Source organism: Sebastes umbrosus, chromosome 18 (assembly GCF_015220745.1).
Source record: "Sebastes umbrosus isolate fSebUmb1 chromosome 18, fSebUmb1.pri, whole genome shotgun sequence".
Classification (NCBI taxonomy): Eukaryota; Metazoa; Chordata; class Actinopteri; order Perciformes; family Sebastidae; genus Sebastes; species Sebastes umbrosus.
Genome location: NC_051286.1, coordinates 9986365 through 10003940, shown reverse-complemented (window position 1 = coordinate 10003940; position 17576 = coordinate 9986365). Strand labels below are relative to the sequence as shown.

At 37.5% G+C, this 17576-nt stretch overlaps 1 protein-coding gene across 1 annotated transcript in view; it reads left to right on the top strand.

Moving 5' to 3' along the window:
- ift172 (intraflagellar transport 172) overlaps positions 1–11246 on the top strand; it is a 39754-nt gene extending 28508 nt beyond the window's left edge. The window contains exons 34-48 of the mRNA XM_037750644.1: positions 623–732; positions 2760–2889; positions 4518–4616; positions 4764–4873; positions 5402–5465; positions 5677–5763; positions 5962–6078; positions 6828–6938; positions 7076–7195; positions 7511–7606; positions 7708–7767; positions 7890–7988; positions 8500–8653; positions 9333–9424; positions 9784–11246. Coding sequence (XP_037606572.1) covers positions 623–732; positions 2760–2889; positions 4518–4616; positions 4764–4873; positions 5402–5465; positions 5677–5763; positions 5962–6078; positions 6828–6938; positions 7076–7195; positions 7511–7606; positions 7708–7767; positions 7890–7988; positions 8500–8653; positions 9333–9424; positions 9784–9873 — 1539 coding nt within the window. The 3' untranslated portion in view covers positions 9874–11246. The remainder of the gene's footprint in view (positions 1–622; positions 733–2759; positions 2890–4517; positions 4617–4763; positions 4874–5401; positions 5466–5676; positions 5764–5961; positions 6079–6827; positions 6939–7075; positions 7196–7510; positions 7607–7707; positions 7768–7889; positions 7989–8499; positions 8654–9332; positions 9425–9783) is intronic.
- The last annotated feature ends 6330 nt before the right edge of the window (positions 11247–17576 follow it).

The window sequence follows — 17576 nt, the reverse complement described above, 5'->3', positions numbered from 1 at the left end:
TCAAAGAAAAAACAAGAAAAGAGTTGCAAAATGTTCAAAGCAAATTGGACACTTTTGGCTTTTGAATTTTGAGGTTTTCAATCATTTTGGCTGTGTCCATGCATATAGCATACATTTTGGCAAGTGTGTGTTGAACCTCAGCTCCTATAATAAGTCTATAACAAACTATGTAGCCCAAATACAGACACTCAGAGCCTTATGGACAAAAATGTCCCCATTAAACCCATTAAAACCGCAATTTTTGAGCCCACGGCCATTACAGCATAAAATCATGCATTCTCTTATATCAGGCTTTTAATCTCCTAACTTCAAAAATTGTAGTTTTTACTAATTTCCAACAGATTGAGCCATTTTCTCATCAGGACTAAAGTTGGTTAAAAGATTTAACTAAAATAATATTAATATATAGTATTTTATAGCAGTTATAGGAAGGCGACATTTTTGTCCTCTAAGGTAACAAGAGGACATTTTTGTCTTCTAAGGACATCAGTGCAACTTTTTTAAACGTATGCATAGGGATAAATTCAAATCATAAACTATAACCATCTCCCTTTTTGTCAGTTATTCTTTATTATTATTATTATTATTTTTATTTATTCCATATTTGTTGTTTGTTTATCAGGATGCAGACATGTGGAGTGATGCCATACGTATCTGTAAGGAGTATCTCCCCAACAAGCTCTCCATGCTGCAAGAGGAGTACGAGAAGGAGACCACCAAGAATGGAACCCGGTGAGATTAAGACCAAAACATATAAGAAATCAACGGGCCTCATTTCTTGTAATGGTCATTTACTTAATCATAGTTCAGAGAGCCTTAAAATGCTGATTTCATTTTTAGTTTTTCGTCCCCAAATAACAGTAAAAACTGTCTTGTTGTAGCTACAACAGTAGCAATAGCAGATGCCTAAAGCCTTAATAACAGGACTCATAATTATAGATTAGATATTTGGTATTTGCGGAACACTATTTTAAGAGTTTGTATTAGATTTCGATCTGTTGTTATGTTATTAAGAAAGCCCTTAAAAGCCAGTGGGAAATCACAAACCCCACTATGAGCATTTCACTCTCTCCCCATTCACCCAGCAGTATAATCTATGCACAAAGAGTCAGTTTGATGCTTTATTAAAACACAGCTCATGTATTATCCTAAACAACGAATAGCTCGTTAGCCGGCAGACCAGCAGCATGCAGCTCTCATCCTCCTCCCATCGCTTCTCCGTCTTTAATGACTTGTGGGAGAAAACATCAAAAGTTACCAATGGAAACGAGCGAGGAAGTGAAGGTTAAAGAGAGAAAACACTGAATTATTCCTGCAGAGTTTACAGCTCCGACTCCAGATAAGTGCAAGGCTTCTTATAAGCATCTGCAAACCATGATAGAACTGTAGTCTTGATGCCTCGTCATGAAATGTAATGAAGATTAAGGTAATGAAAAAGACAGAGATCTCTAACAAGAAAGTTAGTCCTTTGTGATTAAAAACTATGATAATTTGTGGTGTGATCCAGACAGAGAAAACTATGTATTTTGTTCCACATTCATTGCAGCCCAAGTGAATCGCAAATTAATTGCACATTTTATATCTGTTCAAAATGTACCTTAAAGGGAGATTTGTCAAGTATTTAATACTCTTATCAACATGGGAGTGGGTAAATATGCTTGTTTTATGCAAATGTATGTATATATTTATTATTGGAAATCAATTATCAACACAAAACAATGACAAATATAGTCAAGAAACCCTCACAGGTACTGCATTTAGCATAAAACAATATGCTCAAATCATAACATGGAAAACTGCAGCCCAACAGGCAACAACAGCTGTCAGTGTGTCAGTGTGTTGACTTGACTATGACTTGCCCCAAACTGTATGTGATTATCATAAAGTGGGCATGTCTGTAAAGGGGAGATACCAGTGTCTTCACTCAAGCTTTACAACTGAGCCCGCCACAACCTAAAAATCACAAGTTACGTTAATGAGTTAAAGAAATTAGTTGCGTCAAAATGCCTTATTATCGTGTTAACTTTGACAGCTCTAGTTAAATTAACAAATATTCTGTGTTATAGCTACAGTGGGAACACTGAATGAACCTGTTTCCTGTTGGATACATTGATACCTGATAAATAAATCGGACACTTAACAACTATCTTTTCATTAGTGTATAATCACCTGAAAGTAAAAATCGTTGTGTTTTCAAACAATGGCTCTAGAGAGAGCCTTTTGTGTTTTCACGTTACCTGAAGGCCACCGTAGTTCTCCGACACGCTTGTGAAACTGCGGCAACGTGAGCCGCAGAGTGCAAAACCGTGGTACCGTCAGCCGCCGTCTATCTTCCGTTGCTCCTAAAGTAGTGTTATGATGGTAAGAATGGCCTCTGAAACGAGGCGAACGCTGTTACCACGATTTTGCACTCAGTGGCTCACGTTAACGCAGTCTTGGAAAGGGAGGAGTGAGCGAAGGGGTATTTAGTTGGTTGCAATCTGCAACCACACCACTAAATGTTGCCAAATCGTACATACTGTCCCTTTAAATGAAAATCTTCAAGATTATTACTTTATGTCAAAGCAAGATGACTTTTTTGTTGCTATTTGGCCCAATAACATTCAGGGTTTCTAATATGTTTAATAGTGCCTTGTTGTATATTTGACGTTTTGTTCATTTGAATCTGAAAATGAACCTCAAATGAAATGCATTTATTTGTGCATTTATGTATTTGTCTCCTTATATGTGACTGTGTGTGTGTTTGTTTGGTGTTTCAGAGGAGTGGAGGGTCTGCTGGAACAGGCTAAGGAGTGGGAGCAGTCAGGTGAACACTCGCGGGCCGTCGAATGTTACCTGAAGGTGAAGGATGACTCCAACGCCGCCCTGATGGAGAAGTGCTGGTTGAAGGTAAAAGATCAATTTACAACAGGTCCAGTTAGCACAAACATCGTTTTTATTGTGCTTTTAACAATTTGAAAAACACAACTCTCCACATGAGAGGCCATACAAAGTATAACAGTTAGAATTCTACATTTGTAATAATGTGTCATATAATACAAATTTACAGTACACAGAAGACTATTGTCTTACCAACAGATTAAATAAATAAATAATAAAATAAATATATAAAAGGTAAAGAATAATACTGAATAAAATTAAAGTAAAAATGTTAAAAATAAATAGAAATATAACCCTTGTCAATTTAAATTATGTTTCTGGTCTGGTTGAAGTAATTTATAGAAGGCGATCATATTTTTTTTTAACTTACCCTCCCGTGTTTTTAATGAGAATTTTATTTTCTCTAAATTTAAATGACAAATTAATATTTTACATATGGAGAGTTTATAAAAAATGATGCTTTGCTACAGATTAAACCACCAACAGTACGTACAAATAGAGCTGAAAGGATTAGTTGATTAAAGCGATTGCTCAATTGACAGAAAATCAATTAAGAATCTATTTTTGATAATCGTATAAGTAGTTTTTTATGTAAAAATGACAAACTTTTAATAGAAAATGAATAGAAAAGAGCAGAGCTCATAAGTCTTAATTATGAAAAAGAATACAGTCTCTTAAAATGTTTTAGTAAACAAGTAACTTCTCGTGATGCTCAACACTGCTGTACTAAACTCTTTCTAATGCTTGAAACTCATTTTTGTGTTAATGTATTATTACGATATCTAATCTCAAATGTATCTTATATGATCGTTTTTTTTTGTTGCCTCCCAAAATAGCCAACTAAAAAGCAAAATGAGGAGTACACAGGCTGGGAAGTAAAACCAAAAAAGCATTTTAATTTCACCAATTAGCTGCTTTCACAGTCAACGATGTCGTGATGGGTTATAGAATTGATGTATAATGGCAGCCAAAATGATGGTGGAGGAAGGGAAAAGGTCACAGGGTCACCAACGGATTTCCTTGTAATTGATGAAAGTGCTATTTGAAATTTGAATGGTTCGGTCTGATGGTGCTGCTGAAAAGAAAGGTCACGGGGTCACACGGATCAATAGTAGATATAGAAATAGAAAGACCGATAGTGTACGCTCGTTTGAGAACTGAACGCTTGGTGTCCCAGTGGCGTTCGAGGTCACAGGGTCAACACAATCAATATGTGGCTTCCTATAGAAAGCCTGAATATGCACGATAGATTTTATTTCAATTACTTGTATGTGATGGACAGTAGATGACGGTCAGCATGCCCCCAGTTTGGACAAGCAGACAGGATTACCAGCACGGGAGCAGAGCGATATACTGCTGTGGACAGGAGCAGCAGAAAAAACTATTTTAGAAAAAAAATCAATATCAGTTTAAGTGTACGCTATATAAAGAATATTTTCACTGCTTTACTTTGCTGTCAGACAGCCCTTTACGACAGGGAACTGAAGCCATTATCTCTCTTAAAAGCCACCAGACTCCTTTGACAAAAACAGTAATTTTACCTTGGTGACAAAAGGACACATACTCTGGTCAACAAAGGTCTTTTTGCGTGTCCTGCAGGTGTTTCACATGTCCATTTTATTTGTGTGTGTCTCCAGGCAGCAGAGTTGTCCATCAAGTTTCTCAGTGGAGATCGAGCGGTGGAGGTGATCCAGGCGGTCGGACCGCGACTCACACAGCTGAGGAAGTACAACGCTGTGGGTGAACACACAAACACACACACCATATCTTAGCACAAGTTTACAATAAATTGCTCCAAACTTGCATGTATGAGTCAGTTTCAGCTTTTTAGTGTTTTTAATTTTCCATTTCTTTTCCCCCCGTTGTGTTATCTCGTGTTTAAGGCTGCTGAGCTCTACCTGAACATGAACCTCATCAAAGAGGCGATCGATGTGTTTATTGAGGGCGAGGAGTGGAACAAAGCCAAGAGAGTCGCCAAGGAGCTGGAGCCCAGGTTTAAACTCACACACACTTTCACATATACAGTACATCAGTGGTGGAAAGTACATTTACTCAAGTAGTATTTACGTGTTCTGCTCCTTTATACTTCTACTCCATCACCAAATATTGTACTTTTTACTCCACTGCTTTTATTTTATAGCTTTGCAGATTTCGATTAATAATCCAAAATACAATAAACAAATAAACTATGATGTATTATTATAGGTTAAGATATATAAGGTTAAGTGGTTAAAATGAGCTCCATATTTACCAACTGCAACATTAACATTAAAGAAATGCATCAACAATTATAATCCATTATTACACAGCTTTGTTGAATAAGTAGTTATTATTAAATTATTAATTATTATGGATTTTTTTCCCAATGATGCCAAAAACATTCTGTCTACTGAAGCTTTAAACATGCTTAAAACCTCTTAAAAATACATGGAAATCGTCTTCGGTTCAGAATAACTGGATATTTTTTGTTCTTTTAATGTCTTTGTCCTGTACCTCATTACTCTGATCTGATCTTTGACAGGTACGAGGACTATGTGGACCAGAAATACAAAGATCACCTTAAGAACCAAGGCAAAGCTGACTCTGTACGTACAATTACTCACACAGGATCTAACAAGTACTATTTTGTTGAGTAAATATTGTCAGTCTAATACTGTAAAGGGCCTGATTGGGACAAAATCCACTCTCAGCAAAATAGGAAACATAACTTGAATACTTTAAATGGTCTAATTTTAAGCTTCATGTTGTCGTTGATGAAACTGAGAAGCTGTTTTTATGCCTGTGTGTGCTTTGTAGCTGGTGGGCGTGGATGTCATAGCAGCTCTGGACATGTATGCAGAGAGAGGCCAGTGGGAGAAATGTCTGGATACAGCATCTAAACAGGTACTGAACACACAATCAGACTTACTCTGCTAAATGTGAAGTTTATGAACAAAGTATTGGGTTTCTCTAGAGCAGTTAGTGTGTGGGGCAAATACATAAGTAAGTAAAACTGCATGTATGTTAAGTTTTCCCTGAATATAAAACCTCAAACCGTGTCAACAGTCAGTGCTCCTCATCATCGCTGTTGTGTTTTGTCAGAACTCTAAGATCCTCCATAAGTACGTCGCTCTGTACGCTACACACCTCATCAAGGAGGAAGACGCTCCGAAGGCTCTGCAGCTCTACAAACAGCACGGAGCGCCACCTAACCCTCAGGTACAGTATTCACTCCCTTAACTCCTACTGCATGGAAAACTGCTTCCAATGGACACCTTATAGAAAGGCGAAGTCCCGCCCATTCCGATGGACCACCATGGCAAATTATTTCAGAAAAAAATATGAACGGTAGTCAACGGCAAGAGACAAATCATTTTTTGGATCCCGTTTGAATTGCGCCATGAATCACACATATGATGTCAGTTTAAAAGATAATTTTGCAAGTCAAGAAAGATGCAGTTTTTCGTAAAACTGTTGAGGTATAAGGCTGTAAAAATACATAATTAGAAAGATTTGTTTTGTTTCAATAGACTTTATTTTAAATTTGTGAACAATGCAAAGAACAATTAATCCGACATATAGGCAAACGATACATAAAGGAAGGAAGTGAAGGGATAAATAAAAGCAAACAAATACAAAATTAAATTTAAAAAAGTAACATTCAACACAAAACATGCCAGGGGTTAATATAAATAAATAATAGTAACTTAAGTAAAAACATTAAAATGTGAGCAAAAACTCACTGTTTTACTAGAACACAAAAGGTTCTCCTCTAATAAAATATGGTTAAATAAAAGCTGGTTTAATGTGTTTTTGGATACAAATCTGCCTTTTCAGACTACTTGTTTATTAGAGCTACAAGCACACCATGAAATGTCAGACATCTCTTGTTTTCTGTATTTATTTTATGATACAAGCACAAAGCATCTATAGAAGGTCCAACCAATAACTTTTTTTTTTACTCCCAGAACTTTAACATCTACAAGCGCCTGGTCCTGGACCTGATTAACCTCCCCGACACTGATGGACCAGAGTCGTACCGGATGTGGGCCGACCTCCGCAATTTCCTGCAGCAGCTGGTAAATCACAACCCTATCTGGTTTAGACCATCTAATGTAGAGTGTGTGCTGCTGTATTTCCTTGATTATATGATGTGAGTCTCATAACTGTAATTCCATTTTTTTGTGATGCCTGTGTGTTGTGTGTGTGATTTCAGTGTGAGAACTTGTCCCGGTCGGTCGAGGCCAACTCTCCAGCTCATGAAGACTTTGAGCAGATGCTGCTGATCGCTCACTACTGCGCCACTCGATCCGCCGCAAAAGGAGTCGCGCAGCTGGTACACAAAACACAGCAGAAGGCTTTGTTTTTAGTTTTTCTTTTACATTTTACCTGCCTAGATATAATAATATAATAGATTTGGGGGCTAAATTCACATGTTCAAGAACTGTGGGGAGCGATGCATCTCGCCGCCAGGTTCAAAATCAACTGCTGCACATTTATAATATATGCAGTCTTTGTCTAATGACTTGTATAAAAAGCAACAAACTTAAACCTCTGAAAGATGATTTCTCTTTTTAATACCAGAGCTTAACCCTCTAGTTTTTCAGTTTGACAGTTGACGTGTTTTATTGCTATTTCTCTTCTTCTGCAGGTCAGTCTTCCAGCCCAGCTGTCGGTGTCTCTGCTGCGTCACACTGAGGTCGTTCCTGCAGACAAGGCTTTCTACGAGGCCGGCCTGGCCTGCAGGGTGGGTCAGATTTTTTCTAGACGACCATCCCAGTCCCTCTGACTGATACATGGACCTGTGTACCAGATTCACTATATATAACTTTTTTTAACACCTGGCAGGATGTTGGCTGGGAGAACATGGCCTTCATCTTCCTCAATCACTTCCTGGATCTGTGTGATGTGAGTAAACTCAACCGTAGGAGAACAACTGCCCACAAAATCATAATATGTCCCATGAAGTAAAAGATCCAGTATTTTATGGACGGTTTGACCGTGAATCGATGGTTCATTTCTGTCTCCAGGCGATAGACGAGGGGACGCTGGACGCTCTGGACCATTCCGACTTCATTGACACCGACATTCCCTTTGAGGTTCCCGTTCCAACCAAACTCTGTGTCAACGTAAGACATCCTTCCACCAAACACATGCCGAAACATCCCGCTGGACACTCAACCTGGGTCCCTTTACAGACATGCCCACTTTATGATAATCACCTGTGAGGGTTTCTGGACAACATTTGTCATTGTTTTGTGTTGTCAATTGATTTCCAATAATAAATATATACATACATTTGCATATAGCAAGCATATTTGCCCAATTTCATGGGGTTAAGAGTATTAAATACTTGACAAGGTACATTTTGAACAGATATAAAATTAATTGCAATAAACCTTTTTACACAGTCACATTGTGGGGACTCGCCTTCCAAATGGGGACAAAATGCACATCCCCATAACATAAATCATTATATTTTAGGGTGAGGGCTTGGTTTAGGATTAGGGTTAGGGTTAGGGTTAGGAAGTAGCAGTTACAGTTAGGGTTAGGGTAAGTCTCCAGACATGAATGTAAGTCAATGTAATGTCTTCAAAAGTCATGAAAACATGACTGTGTGTGTGTGTGTGTGTGTTGCAGGACGCCCAGCGGGAGCAGATCCGTGACTGGGTGCTGATGGTGTCCATGGACAATCGGTTGGAGCAGGTTCTGCCGCGTGACGAGAGGAACTCGTACGAAGCCTCGCTGCTGGCCGCCAACACCGGCCTCCGCTCTCTGCCCTGTGTCCTCACCGGTAACACACACACTCACACACAAACACGCACACAAAATGATTTAAAAAAAGAGAGAGATCTGTGTTTGCAAACAAACCCTTAAAATAACACAAACTTGCAGAAAAAGCAAAGAAAAAACATTCAATCTTTGTGAGAAAAAAATAATCAATGTACAACAATACTGTCAAACTTAGTCTTGTTGAGATAATACATGTCCTTCGTCATCTAGAGTTTTCATTGTTTACCTGTTGATGAATAAAAAAAGCACTGTTAACTTCAAATGAACAGTGGCTGCAGAGTTTTTTGCTTGACAGAAAATAGACTAGATATACCCAAGAAAACAAGGTCACACAGAGGGCGTATATGGCTCTGCTTAGATAGCTTGTATCTCTAAACAAGCATATCTCAAGATATTGAGACAACCTGGCCTCTTATATTTTTGATTTTTTTACTCTTTTTTTTCTTTTCTGGATGTACTTATACTTTGAAAAACTGTATCTATGTCTATGCAAATTTGTATCTCATTTTGAATTTGAAATAAATATAGAATGATATGATATGATATAAAATATACCTTCACCAGCAGCAACACTATATACCATCATTTGGCTGCTAGTTTTGATTTCCCAGATTGCTGCTTGAATATAGACACACACTCCAAGTATACCTGCCCTCACTGTGTGGCGTTCTTGCCTCCAGGTTACCCCGTGCTGAGGGACAAGATCGAGTTCCAGTCTGTGGGGAAAGCAGCCAACAAGAAAGACTGGAACAAATTCCTTATGGCCACAAAGGTAAGACACACAAAAATATCCAGTGGTGGAAAGTAACTAAGTAGATTTACTCAAGTAAATCTTGAAAGAAAGTATTTTTACAGCGTGGTATTAGTACTTTTACTTCAGTGAAGGATCTGAGTTGTCTGATGTCTCACTTATAAAAGGCCAAACTCATTTCACAGAGTTTCATCATCTCTCTCAACATCACTGATTTTTATGTGAATCAGCAGCGTCGACTAACCGCGGCATCATTATCTACACGAAACACACACTCAAACACACACACCTACCTTTATAGCTTCGCCACGTGGCAGCGACATCACACGTTTAATCTGTTTTGTGATTGGTCATTGTTTGTGTCCGTCTTCCCCCTGCAGACCAGTCACAGTTCAGAGTGTCAGGACGTCCTCAAGTTCATCAGCCAGTGGTGTGGCGGCCTGCCGGCGTCTGGGTTCTCCTTCCACTGACACACACACACACTGCTATTTCTCGATTTGGTACACTTCCATTTTTGCTGCAAGATTTGTAGTACTTCATCCATCTTCTTCTTTCTCTTCTCCATTGCTCTGGCGTTCATGTGTCCAAAAACTCTTAGTAAAAAAAAAAGAGAAGACACCAACTATATATTTATTTATTCAGCTTTTCATATATATTTTCTGTAAATTTGGTGGTCAGAAAGCCGTTTCAAAGCCTTCTCTACTCTCCCAAGTATATAATCCCTTTTATTTTTTTATTTCAGTCACATTTGAAGCAATTTAATCAAAAACAATGTATCAGAATCGGCCACATATTCCAATATGAGGCATATATGTGTAACTGGACGATGTAAACTCCTGCGTAGGACGATGAGCCCACACTAATTTGTTGAATTATTACCCGGGACGTGATCCCTTAATAATTTACTTACTTATTTCCAGTCTTTGGCTCTCAGCTCCAGGCCCGTACACCCCTTTTCTGTTTGACGTATTTTGTTTGGCGGAGCGTTAAGTGGAGGCAGAATATTTCTCTGAACATGTTAGTTAACGCTGGCTAGTTACCATTACCATTAACCAACGGGACCAGATTGGCCAACCCTACACTGACTCAATGGCCAGACATTTACACGCCTGAAACCAAGCGTGCATAGTAAAGAGAAACTGAGGGGCGTATAAATCTTTGGATGTCTATAATTATTCTGCAGAAAAACTTGCTATTCCAGTATTGGCAACAGCTGCTTCAGCCCAATCTCATTCCCAGGGCGTCAAATACCGAGGCTCTGTCACGGCCATCGGCGTTCAATACCGCCGCACAAGGCACAGGTTTACGTTTATGTGGGTCTGAGTCAAAATAAACTACAGTGTGTGTGTGTTCATGTTAATGAAGGAACATGTGACACAGTGACACAGTGAGGCTCATTGATGTGTTTTTAATAGTTTGGAGCTCTTATTTTGCATCATCAATACGAGGATGTCGGCACACACAAACCTCCCACGGACCTCCTGCGCACGCACAACAGTTTATTCTGAGCCGTCACCATGAAAACACATTCCTCCTCTCTTTCCTGTATCATCTATCTTTTCCTCTCATCAGAAGGACTTTCTCTCAGGATGGCATCGCTGAATAAAAACCAAAGGTTCCCGTCAGATTTGAACTAAATAGTTTCTCCTCCGGCAGATGTTATGATACTTTGATGGGTTCGACTGGTACTCTACTGACAGTGAGAAGGATTATTTAATGTGTGAAATGAGCTGTTTCTCTGTGTGTGTTTCAGAAGCCGGTACCTTTGGCAATGCCTTTATTGTGTGTTTATATGGAATGTATTTTGTTTAATAAAGTTAAAATAAAAGATAGTTTTCAAGTATTTTCCAAGTGCTGCTTTTAAACCCTTTTTATTTTGTCGGTTTTGCTCATTTTGTAATGTTTGTTCAGATGGGAACACAGTTGTTCGTATGGGAGGAAACTTAAGTGATATTTTAAGTCTATTTCCTGTGTATGGAGGCAAGTAAGTGCCAGAAAGAAACATTTTTATTAGGGCTGTCAATTGATTAAAATATTTAATATTAATGTTCACAATGTACCTTAAAGGGAGATCTGTCAAGTATTTAATACTCTTATCAACATGGGAGTGGACAATATGCTTCTTTATGTAAATGTATGTATATATTTATTATTGGAAATCAATTAACAAGATACATTTATAATAGAGCTGTCAATCGATTTAAAATGTTTAATCACGATAAATCTCATGATTGTCTGTAGTTAATCGTAATTAATTGCACATTTTTTATCTGTTCAAAATGTACCTTAAAGGGAGATTTGTCAAGTATTTAATACTCTTATCAAAATGGGAGAGGGCTTATAATAATATGATTGCGTTATGCAAATGTATGTACCTATATATTAGTGGAAATCAATTAACAACACAAAACAATGACAATATTGTCCAGAAACCCTCACAGATACTGCATTTAGCATAAAAAATATGCTCAAATCATAACATGGCAAACTGCAGCCCAACAGGCAACAACAGCTGTCAATGTGTCAGTTTGCTGACTTGACTATGACTTGCCCCAAACTGCATGTGATTATCATAAAGTGGGCATGTCTGTAAAGGGGAGACTCGTGGGTACCCATAGAACCCATTTTCATTCACATATCTTGAGGTCAGAGGTCAAGGGACCTCTTTGAAAATGGCCATGACAGTTTTTCCTTGCCAAAATGTAGCCTAGGTTTGGAGCGTTATTTAGCCTCCTTCCCGACAAGCTAGTATGACATGTTGGTACCAATGGATTCCTTAGGTTTTTTAGCGTCATATGATACCAGTATCTTCACTTTAGCTTTAAAAACTGAGTCTGCGACAAAAATAGAAATTAACACGTTATTATTGCATTAACTTTGACAGGCCTTATTTCTATAAACCTTCAAATTACAAATTGTTTCCTGAGATGACTAATCTGTAATCAGTTAGGACATACACAAAAATCACACAGTATTTTTATCGTTCTTTTTATTAACAAATAATAATATTACAGGATATATACAACATGTCAAACACATATTTGTTTTGTTTTTTTTTGCTTGCCTGATCCCACAAAACAAGAACAAGTCAGTCACGCTAGCAGCTGTGAGGCTGTACTGTACTTAAATGCTAACGTCAACATGCTCAAAATGGCAATGCTAACATTTGTCAATTATTGTAATGTGGAATATTTATGGCGCTGTAGTTTCCAGCGTTGCACGCTGTAATATTTCACCAGAAATAGTATGCAATTCACGTTTCGGTTTCATACTAAGGTTTCAGACGTACTAAAATATCTGACATACTGTTTTAGCGTCACAATCTTAGTTTAGCCCGTTGCATGCTGACATTTGCTAATTAGGACTAAACACAAAGTACAGGTGAGGCTGATGGGAATGTCGTAGTTTTACAGTTACAATTTTTATTTTTTTGCAATTTACAATTACCATTACATGTTTAAAAAAAATCATAGACAGAAAGTTTCAAGACATTTTACAGATGTTTCAACGTATAAAAAAAACAGTATTTTAATACCCCAAAATCTTTAGATTCAGGCTCCAATTTGTAATTTTACAGCACAAATATAATAATAAAAAATAAGAATGTCAGTTGGATGTTACTTCCCTGTCACTTGATGATCCATACATAAAAACAGATAATACTTTATTTATAAAATTCACAAAACCAAATGTTTAACATTAAGTCCTGCCTTTTAAACTAACTCAATGTGGTTGTATTGTTTAGTGTCTACTGTACATACATTACAATATACAGTATATATACAGTATATACCGCCTCCTTTTCCCAGCAGAGTTACTGTACATCCACAATCAATATAAAAGCTTATGTGTTTGGGGAAAATGCATTAGTAAGTGATAACTCAGGAGATTTGCTGCTCTGCTGCTGGTTTCATGTCTCATACTCACCTACACTGCTCAGCCTAGAATAGACCGTTTACTGCCCACATAGGAGTGTTTTATATCCACATTACTGCAGACATGTTGAGACAAATGACTGATATACTAAAATACACTTATTTTATCAGGAAGAAGTGACAAATATAATCTCAGGAGGCGTCGGCACTGAAGAGAGGTTAATTTTTTATTTTATATTCCAAAAGAAATTGCATTTTACTTGAAGAGTTCAACATGTTAAGCTAAAAAAATATCCCATTTTGTTTATAATTCTGCTGTTTTATTCTCATTTAGAGTGTTTGTTGGCTTTCTCTGCATATCAAAACCATAACGATTCATTTGAATTTACAATTTACATCTCTATTATGCATCATTTCATACATTATACGTGCATTATTCTACATGCCTTCAGTATAAGGCCTCCTGTTAATATGAATATCATCCCACTTTAAGATTTCATACTATAGATTTTTTTTGTACATAATCCTCACTTTCTTTTTTAATCAATTTTGTGTCCATATTTTCACAACATTATATTTATGTGATTGAATTATTGGTGAATATGTTGCTCATACCCATTTTGCTGCATGTACGCCATCATTACATCTAATTTAGCTCAAACGAATCAGATGTTATCAGTGAGGACGTTCACTCGACCTGCTGCATGTCAAAAAGTCCTGAGAGTCTGGCCCTTCTTGAAGACTACAAATAAGAGAGGATTTCTTGTGATTTAGGAGGTCGATCCGAGGAGGGTGATGCAAGTGAGATGCAACCGAGCAGAAACAAACATTGATGGTGGTGGTGGTGATGGAGAAGAGAGGTGGATGAAGCAACATTTCATGCCGTTACAGAGAATGAGAGAACACAGAATAAAAGTATCTTTGTGTTACTAAAATAGGACTAAATTTATGTATGTTGACTATTTTTTCTAGTAGAACAAGAGTTTTAATGGTTAAAATCATCTATACTGCATTAAGAAAACTTTGGGGATCATTGTGTAGATGAACGTCACATCACAAACAATGGAAGTATTAGAAAATACTGTGCAAAACTATGTGAAAATCTATCAGCCAACCAAGCAGAGCACTGTTTCTACTGAAATTTCTATTGCAATTTCACTTTGCGGATTAAACTCGACGCAGTATCTGTCTGCAGTGGTGGAAGACGTATTTAGACCGTTTCCGTTTAAGTAAAAGTACTGTAAAAATACTCCGTTAAAGGAAAAAGTGATTTGAAATTTTTGTAGCTGGTCGAGGCGGAGCTAATTTTAACTACCATACTTTATATATGTTACTATTTAGTAGTTTAAACAAAGAGTTTAGAAGCAAAGGGGCGAAACTCCGTTGCTTTTTTGACAACAGCCGCCATTTTGGACTGAAAACACCAATGAGTCTGTGGCCATTAATGTATAAATAGACGTCCGTAAATCAGAATATCTTTTTTTTTTTTTTTTAGATAAATAAACTTCCTTGTACGTACACTTAAATAGTTATTTAGTTTTTTTTGCATAATGAACGTGCATCAGAGCTTCAGGACTGCACCGCCCTACATGCTCATATGTCATAGCCGGTTCTGGCAGCTTCCCGCTAGCTGTATGCGGCTGTAATAACGGATATATTGGCTGCAATTCATCACTTTTATTATCTTATAATACACCAATGATCTGTATGCTGTAAGCCTGTACCGTGGTGGATGTATCAACGTCTCTTTTCCCAAACAACCGACTATCAGCCAGTAGCTAGTAGTGCTAGTAGCATGACATAAACAGAATTTAATGTAATTGTAGGCTATTTACTAACACGCAGGGGAAAAGCACGGGATACAACCTCTTATACATCCATGGTCTGTGGCCTATTGGACATCGATTTTGAAGGTCCTTGACATGAAAGATTTTGAGATTGCTCTCCAAATCTGTGTGCTGGAGAAATAAATAAGTAAATAGTTATAATAGTCTACATATTTATAATATTTTTAATGTTCAACACAAGTCATTTTGGTAGAGACATTAAATTATGACAACAGAATAGAAATTATTTAGTTTTACTTTTGTAAGGCCCTTTGTGGGTGTGGAGGCAATTTCTGTAAAGAAGGACTCGAAAATCAAGAGAAAGTCCTTTAAAGGTTTAATAAACACTTGCAAGTGGGCAAACAAACATCAACATAAATGTTCAAGGCTGAGAGCCAGGAGGCTCTCCGTTTCGTGACATTTATACCCTTGCGTGCAGGCTCACAGTCGTATATCTCCCATTGTCTATCTGACTGACACTTCTGTCCTTTTTAGGGTTACTTGTCCTCAAATAGGCGCTACAAGTTTGTTGACTAGGTGACCGACACCGAAACAGAAATAGGCCTTAAGGGCAATGAGTGTCACCTGTCATGACCTTAGGAATGTGCACGTTTGTATTTTTCCAGCACAGTGGGTGGACGTTTTACTGGTGTACAGTAGATCTTTTTGAGAGACATAATATCTTCCTAATTGTACTATAATTCTCAAAATCACCAAACACACAAGTTAAAATAATTTCAAATTTAGTGTCAAATTTTTTATTCAACGTCATAGAGAGAAGTTGGGACTTTTTAAAATGAATCGACACAAGTTGGGGAGTTCTTTGAACGCTATGTAGTGGCCACTAGTGGTCGTTAGTGGTACTGCATCAAGCTCTTCCCAGATACAAAACACCCCAGAAATCTGCCATCTTTATTAAAGAAAACCATGTTGGTGGTTTAGAAATGTACTTGTGATTTTAAGTCATTGTTAATCTGCAGTTGAGGATCTTAAATGTGGCCACTAGAGGCGATGTTACGCTCTCTGATCAGCGTGTTGATTTCCAGGCCTCTCTCTTGGCATTCACCGCGTGCCTTAATTGTATGGACATTTAAATCAAGGTCCGCTGTGAACACGAGGAGAGACGACCCATAACGTTTCCACCCTCGCCGTGTCCTGATCTGTCTTTCTATATCAGTCTCAGCTCTACTTTGTCCAGTTTTTCGTACATTTTGTTCTGCTTCAGTTTGTCTCACTTCAACCAATTCCACTCAATCCCATTTTCTTCCAGCCCTGCTCTCAATCCCACTTTATCCCTTTATACCTCTCTGTTCGGCTTCACTTGGCTTTGTTCACTGCTTTATCCCTCACTGTATCCTTCACAATAGTTTCCTCAACCTTCAAGTTGTTATTGTTTAGTAGTTTTCTTTTTTTGTGTTTAATATCAAAAGCATCAAGGGACATTGATTATATAAAAAGAAGAAATGTTTCCGACCTATTTAATGTATTTTTTATAAACAAATGTCACTATATTGAGACATACTGACTTACATGTACAGTATATTGACTACTGGTTATATTAATGTATGAATGTATACTGACTACACCAAGGAATTACAGCAACTACAGCATTTATGATGCTGATTATACTGATACTGTGATTATACCGTCTACAGTTACTTACAGTACATTGCGTTAAAGCTGCTGTATGTGTTTTTTTCTGCAGTGAAGTGTCTCCTCCTGCAGTCCAAAGACAGACAAGCAGCTCAGGAGAGATTAAGATGCTGTAATGGTCCATATATGAGTGTACTGTAGAGGATGTCCTGCTGACCTCCACACAACAGGCTGCATGCTGGGACAGCTTCTAGCCAACGACAGAACTGACAAAACTATACTTGCTATATTTAAAGATTAAACCATGAATGTTAACTACGACGACTTAAAATCCCATTTGAAATACTGTCGTCAACAAATTTACATTACTATTTTATACTTATGTTAATGTTTATATTTATTTTAACTGCACTATTTTATGCCTTAGATGATCATTTTGCTTTTACATTTACTTGTGTGATTTCCCCTTCTATATATATACATATTTTATGTTGAAGGAACCTGACTGCTGTGCTGGAATTGACATATGACAAATAAGGAACCCTAAAAGGGCAATACCAGCATTTTTGCATGTTTAAAAATATGCCCATGAATGTGTTTCTGCACCATCACACGCAGCCTCTGCATTCATTTCTCACTTTGCTATTAAAATCAATTATGAGACTTAAGGCTGTGGTTCTTGACCTTTTTTTTGGGGGACACTTAAAACAAAATAATCTATACTTGCTATCTCATTTCACAGATTAGAGTCAAGTTGTGATTTCAACCACATCGTGATGTTTCTGTCTTCTCAGATTGATGCATTTGAAGGATTTCCAAAAAAAAGTCCAGTATTTCGCAAGAAAAATATTATTTTGTGTGTCAGAAATCTATTGTTTT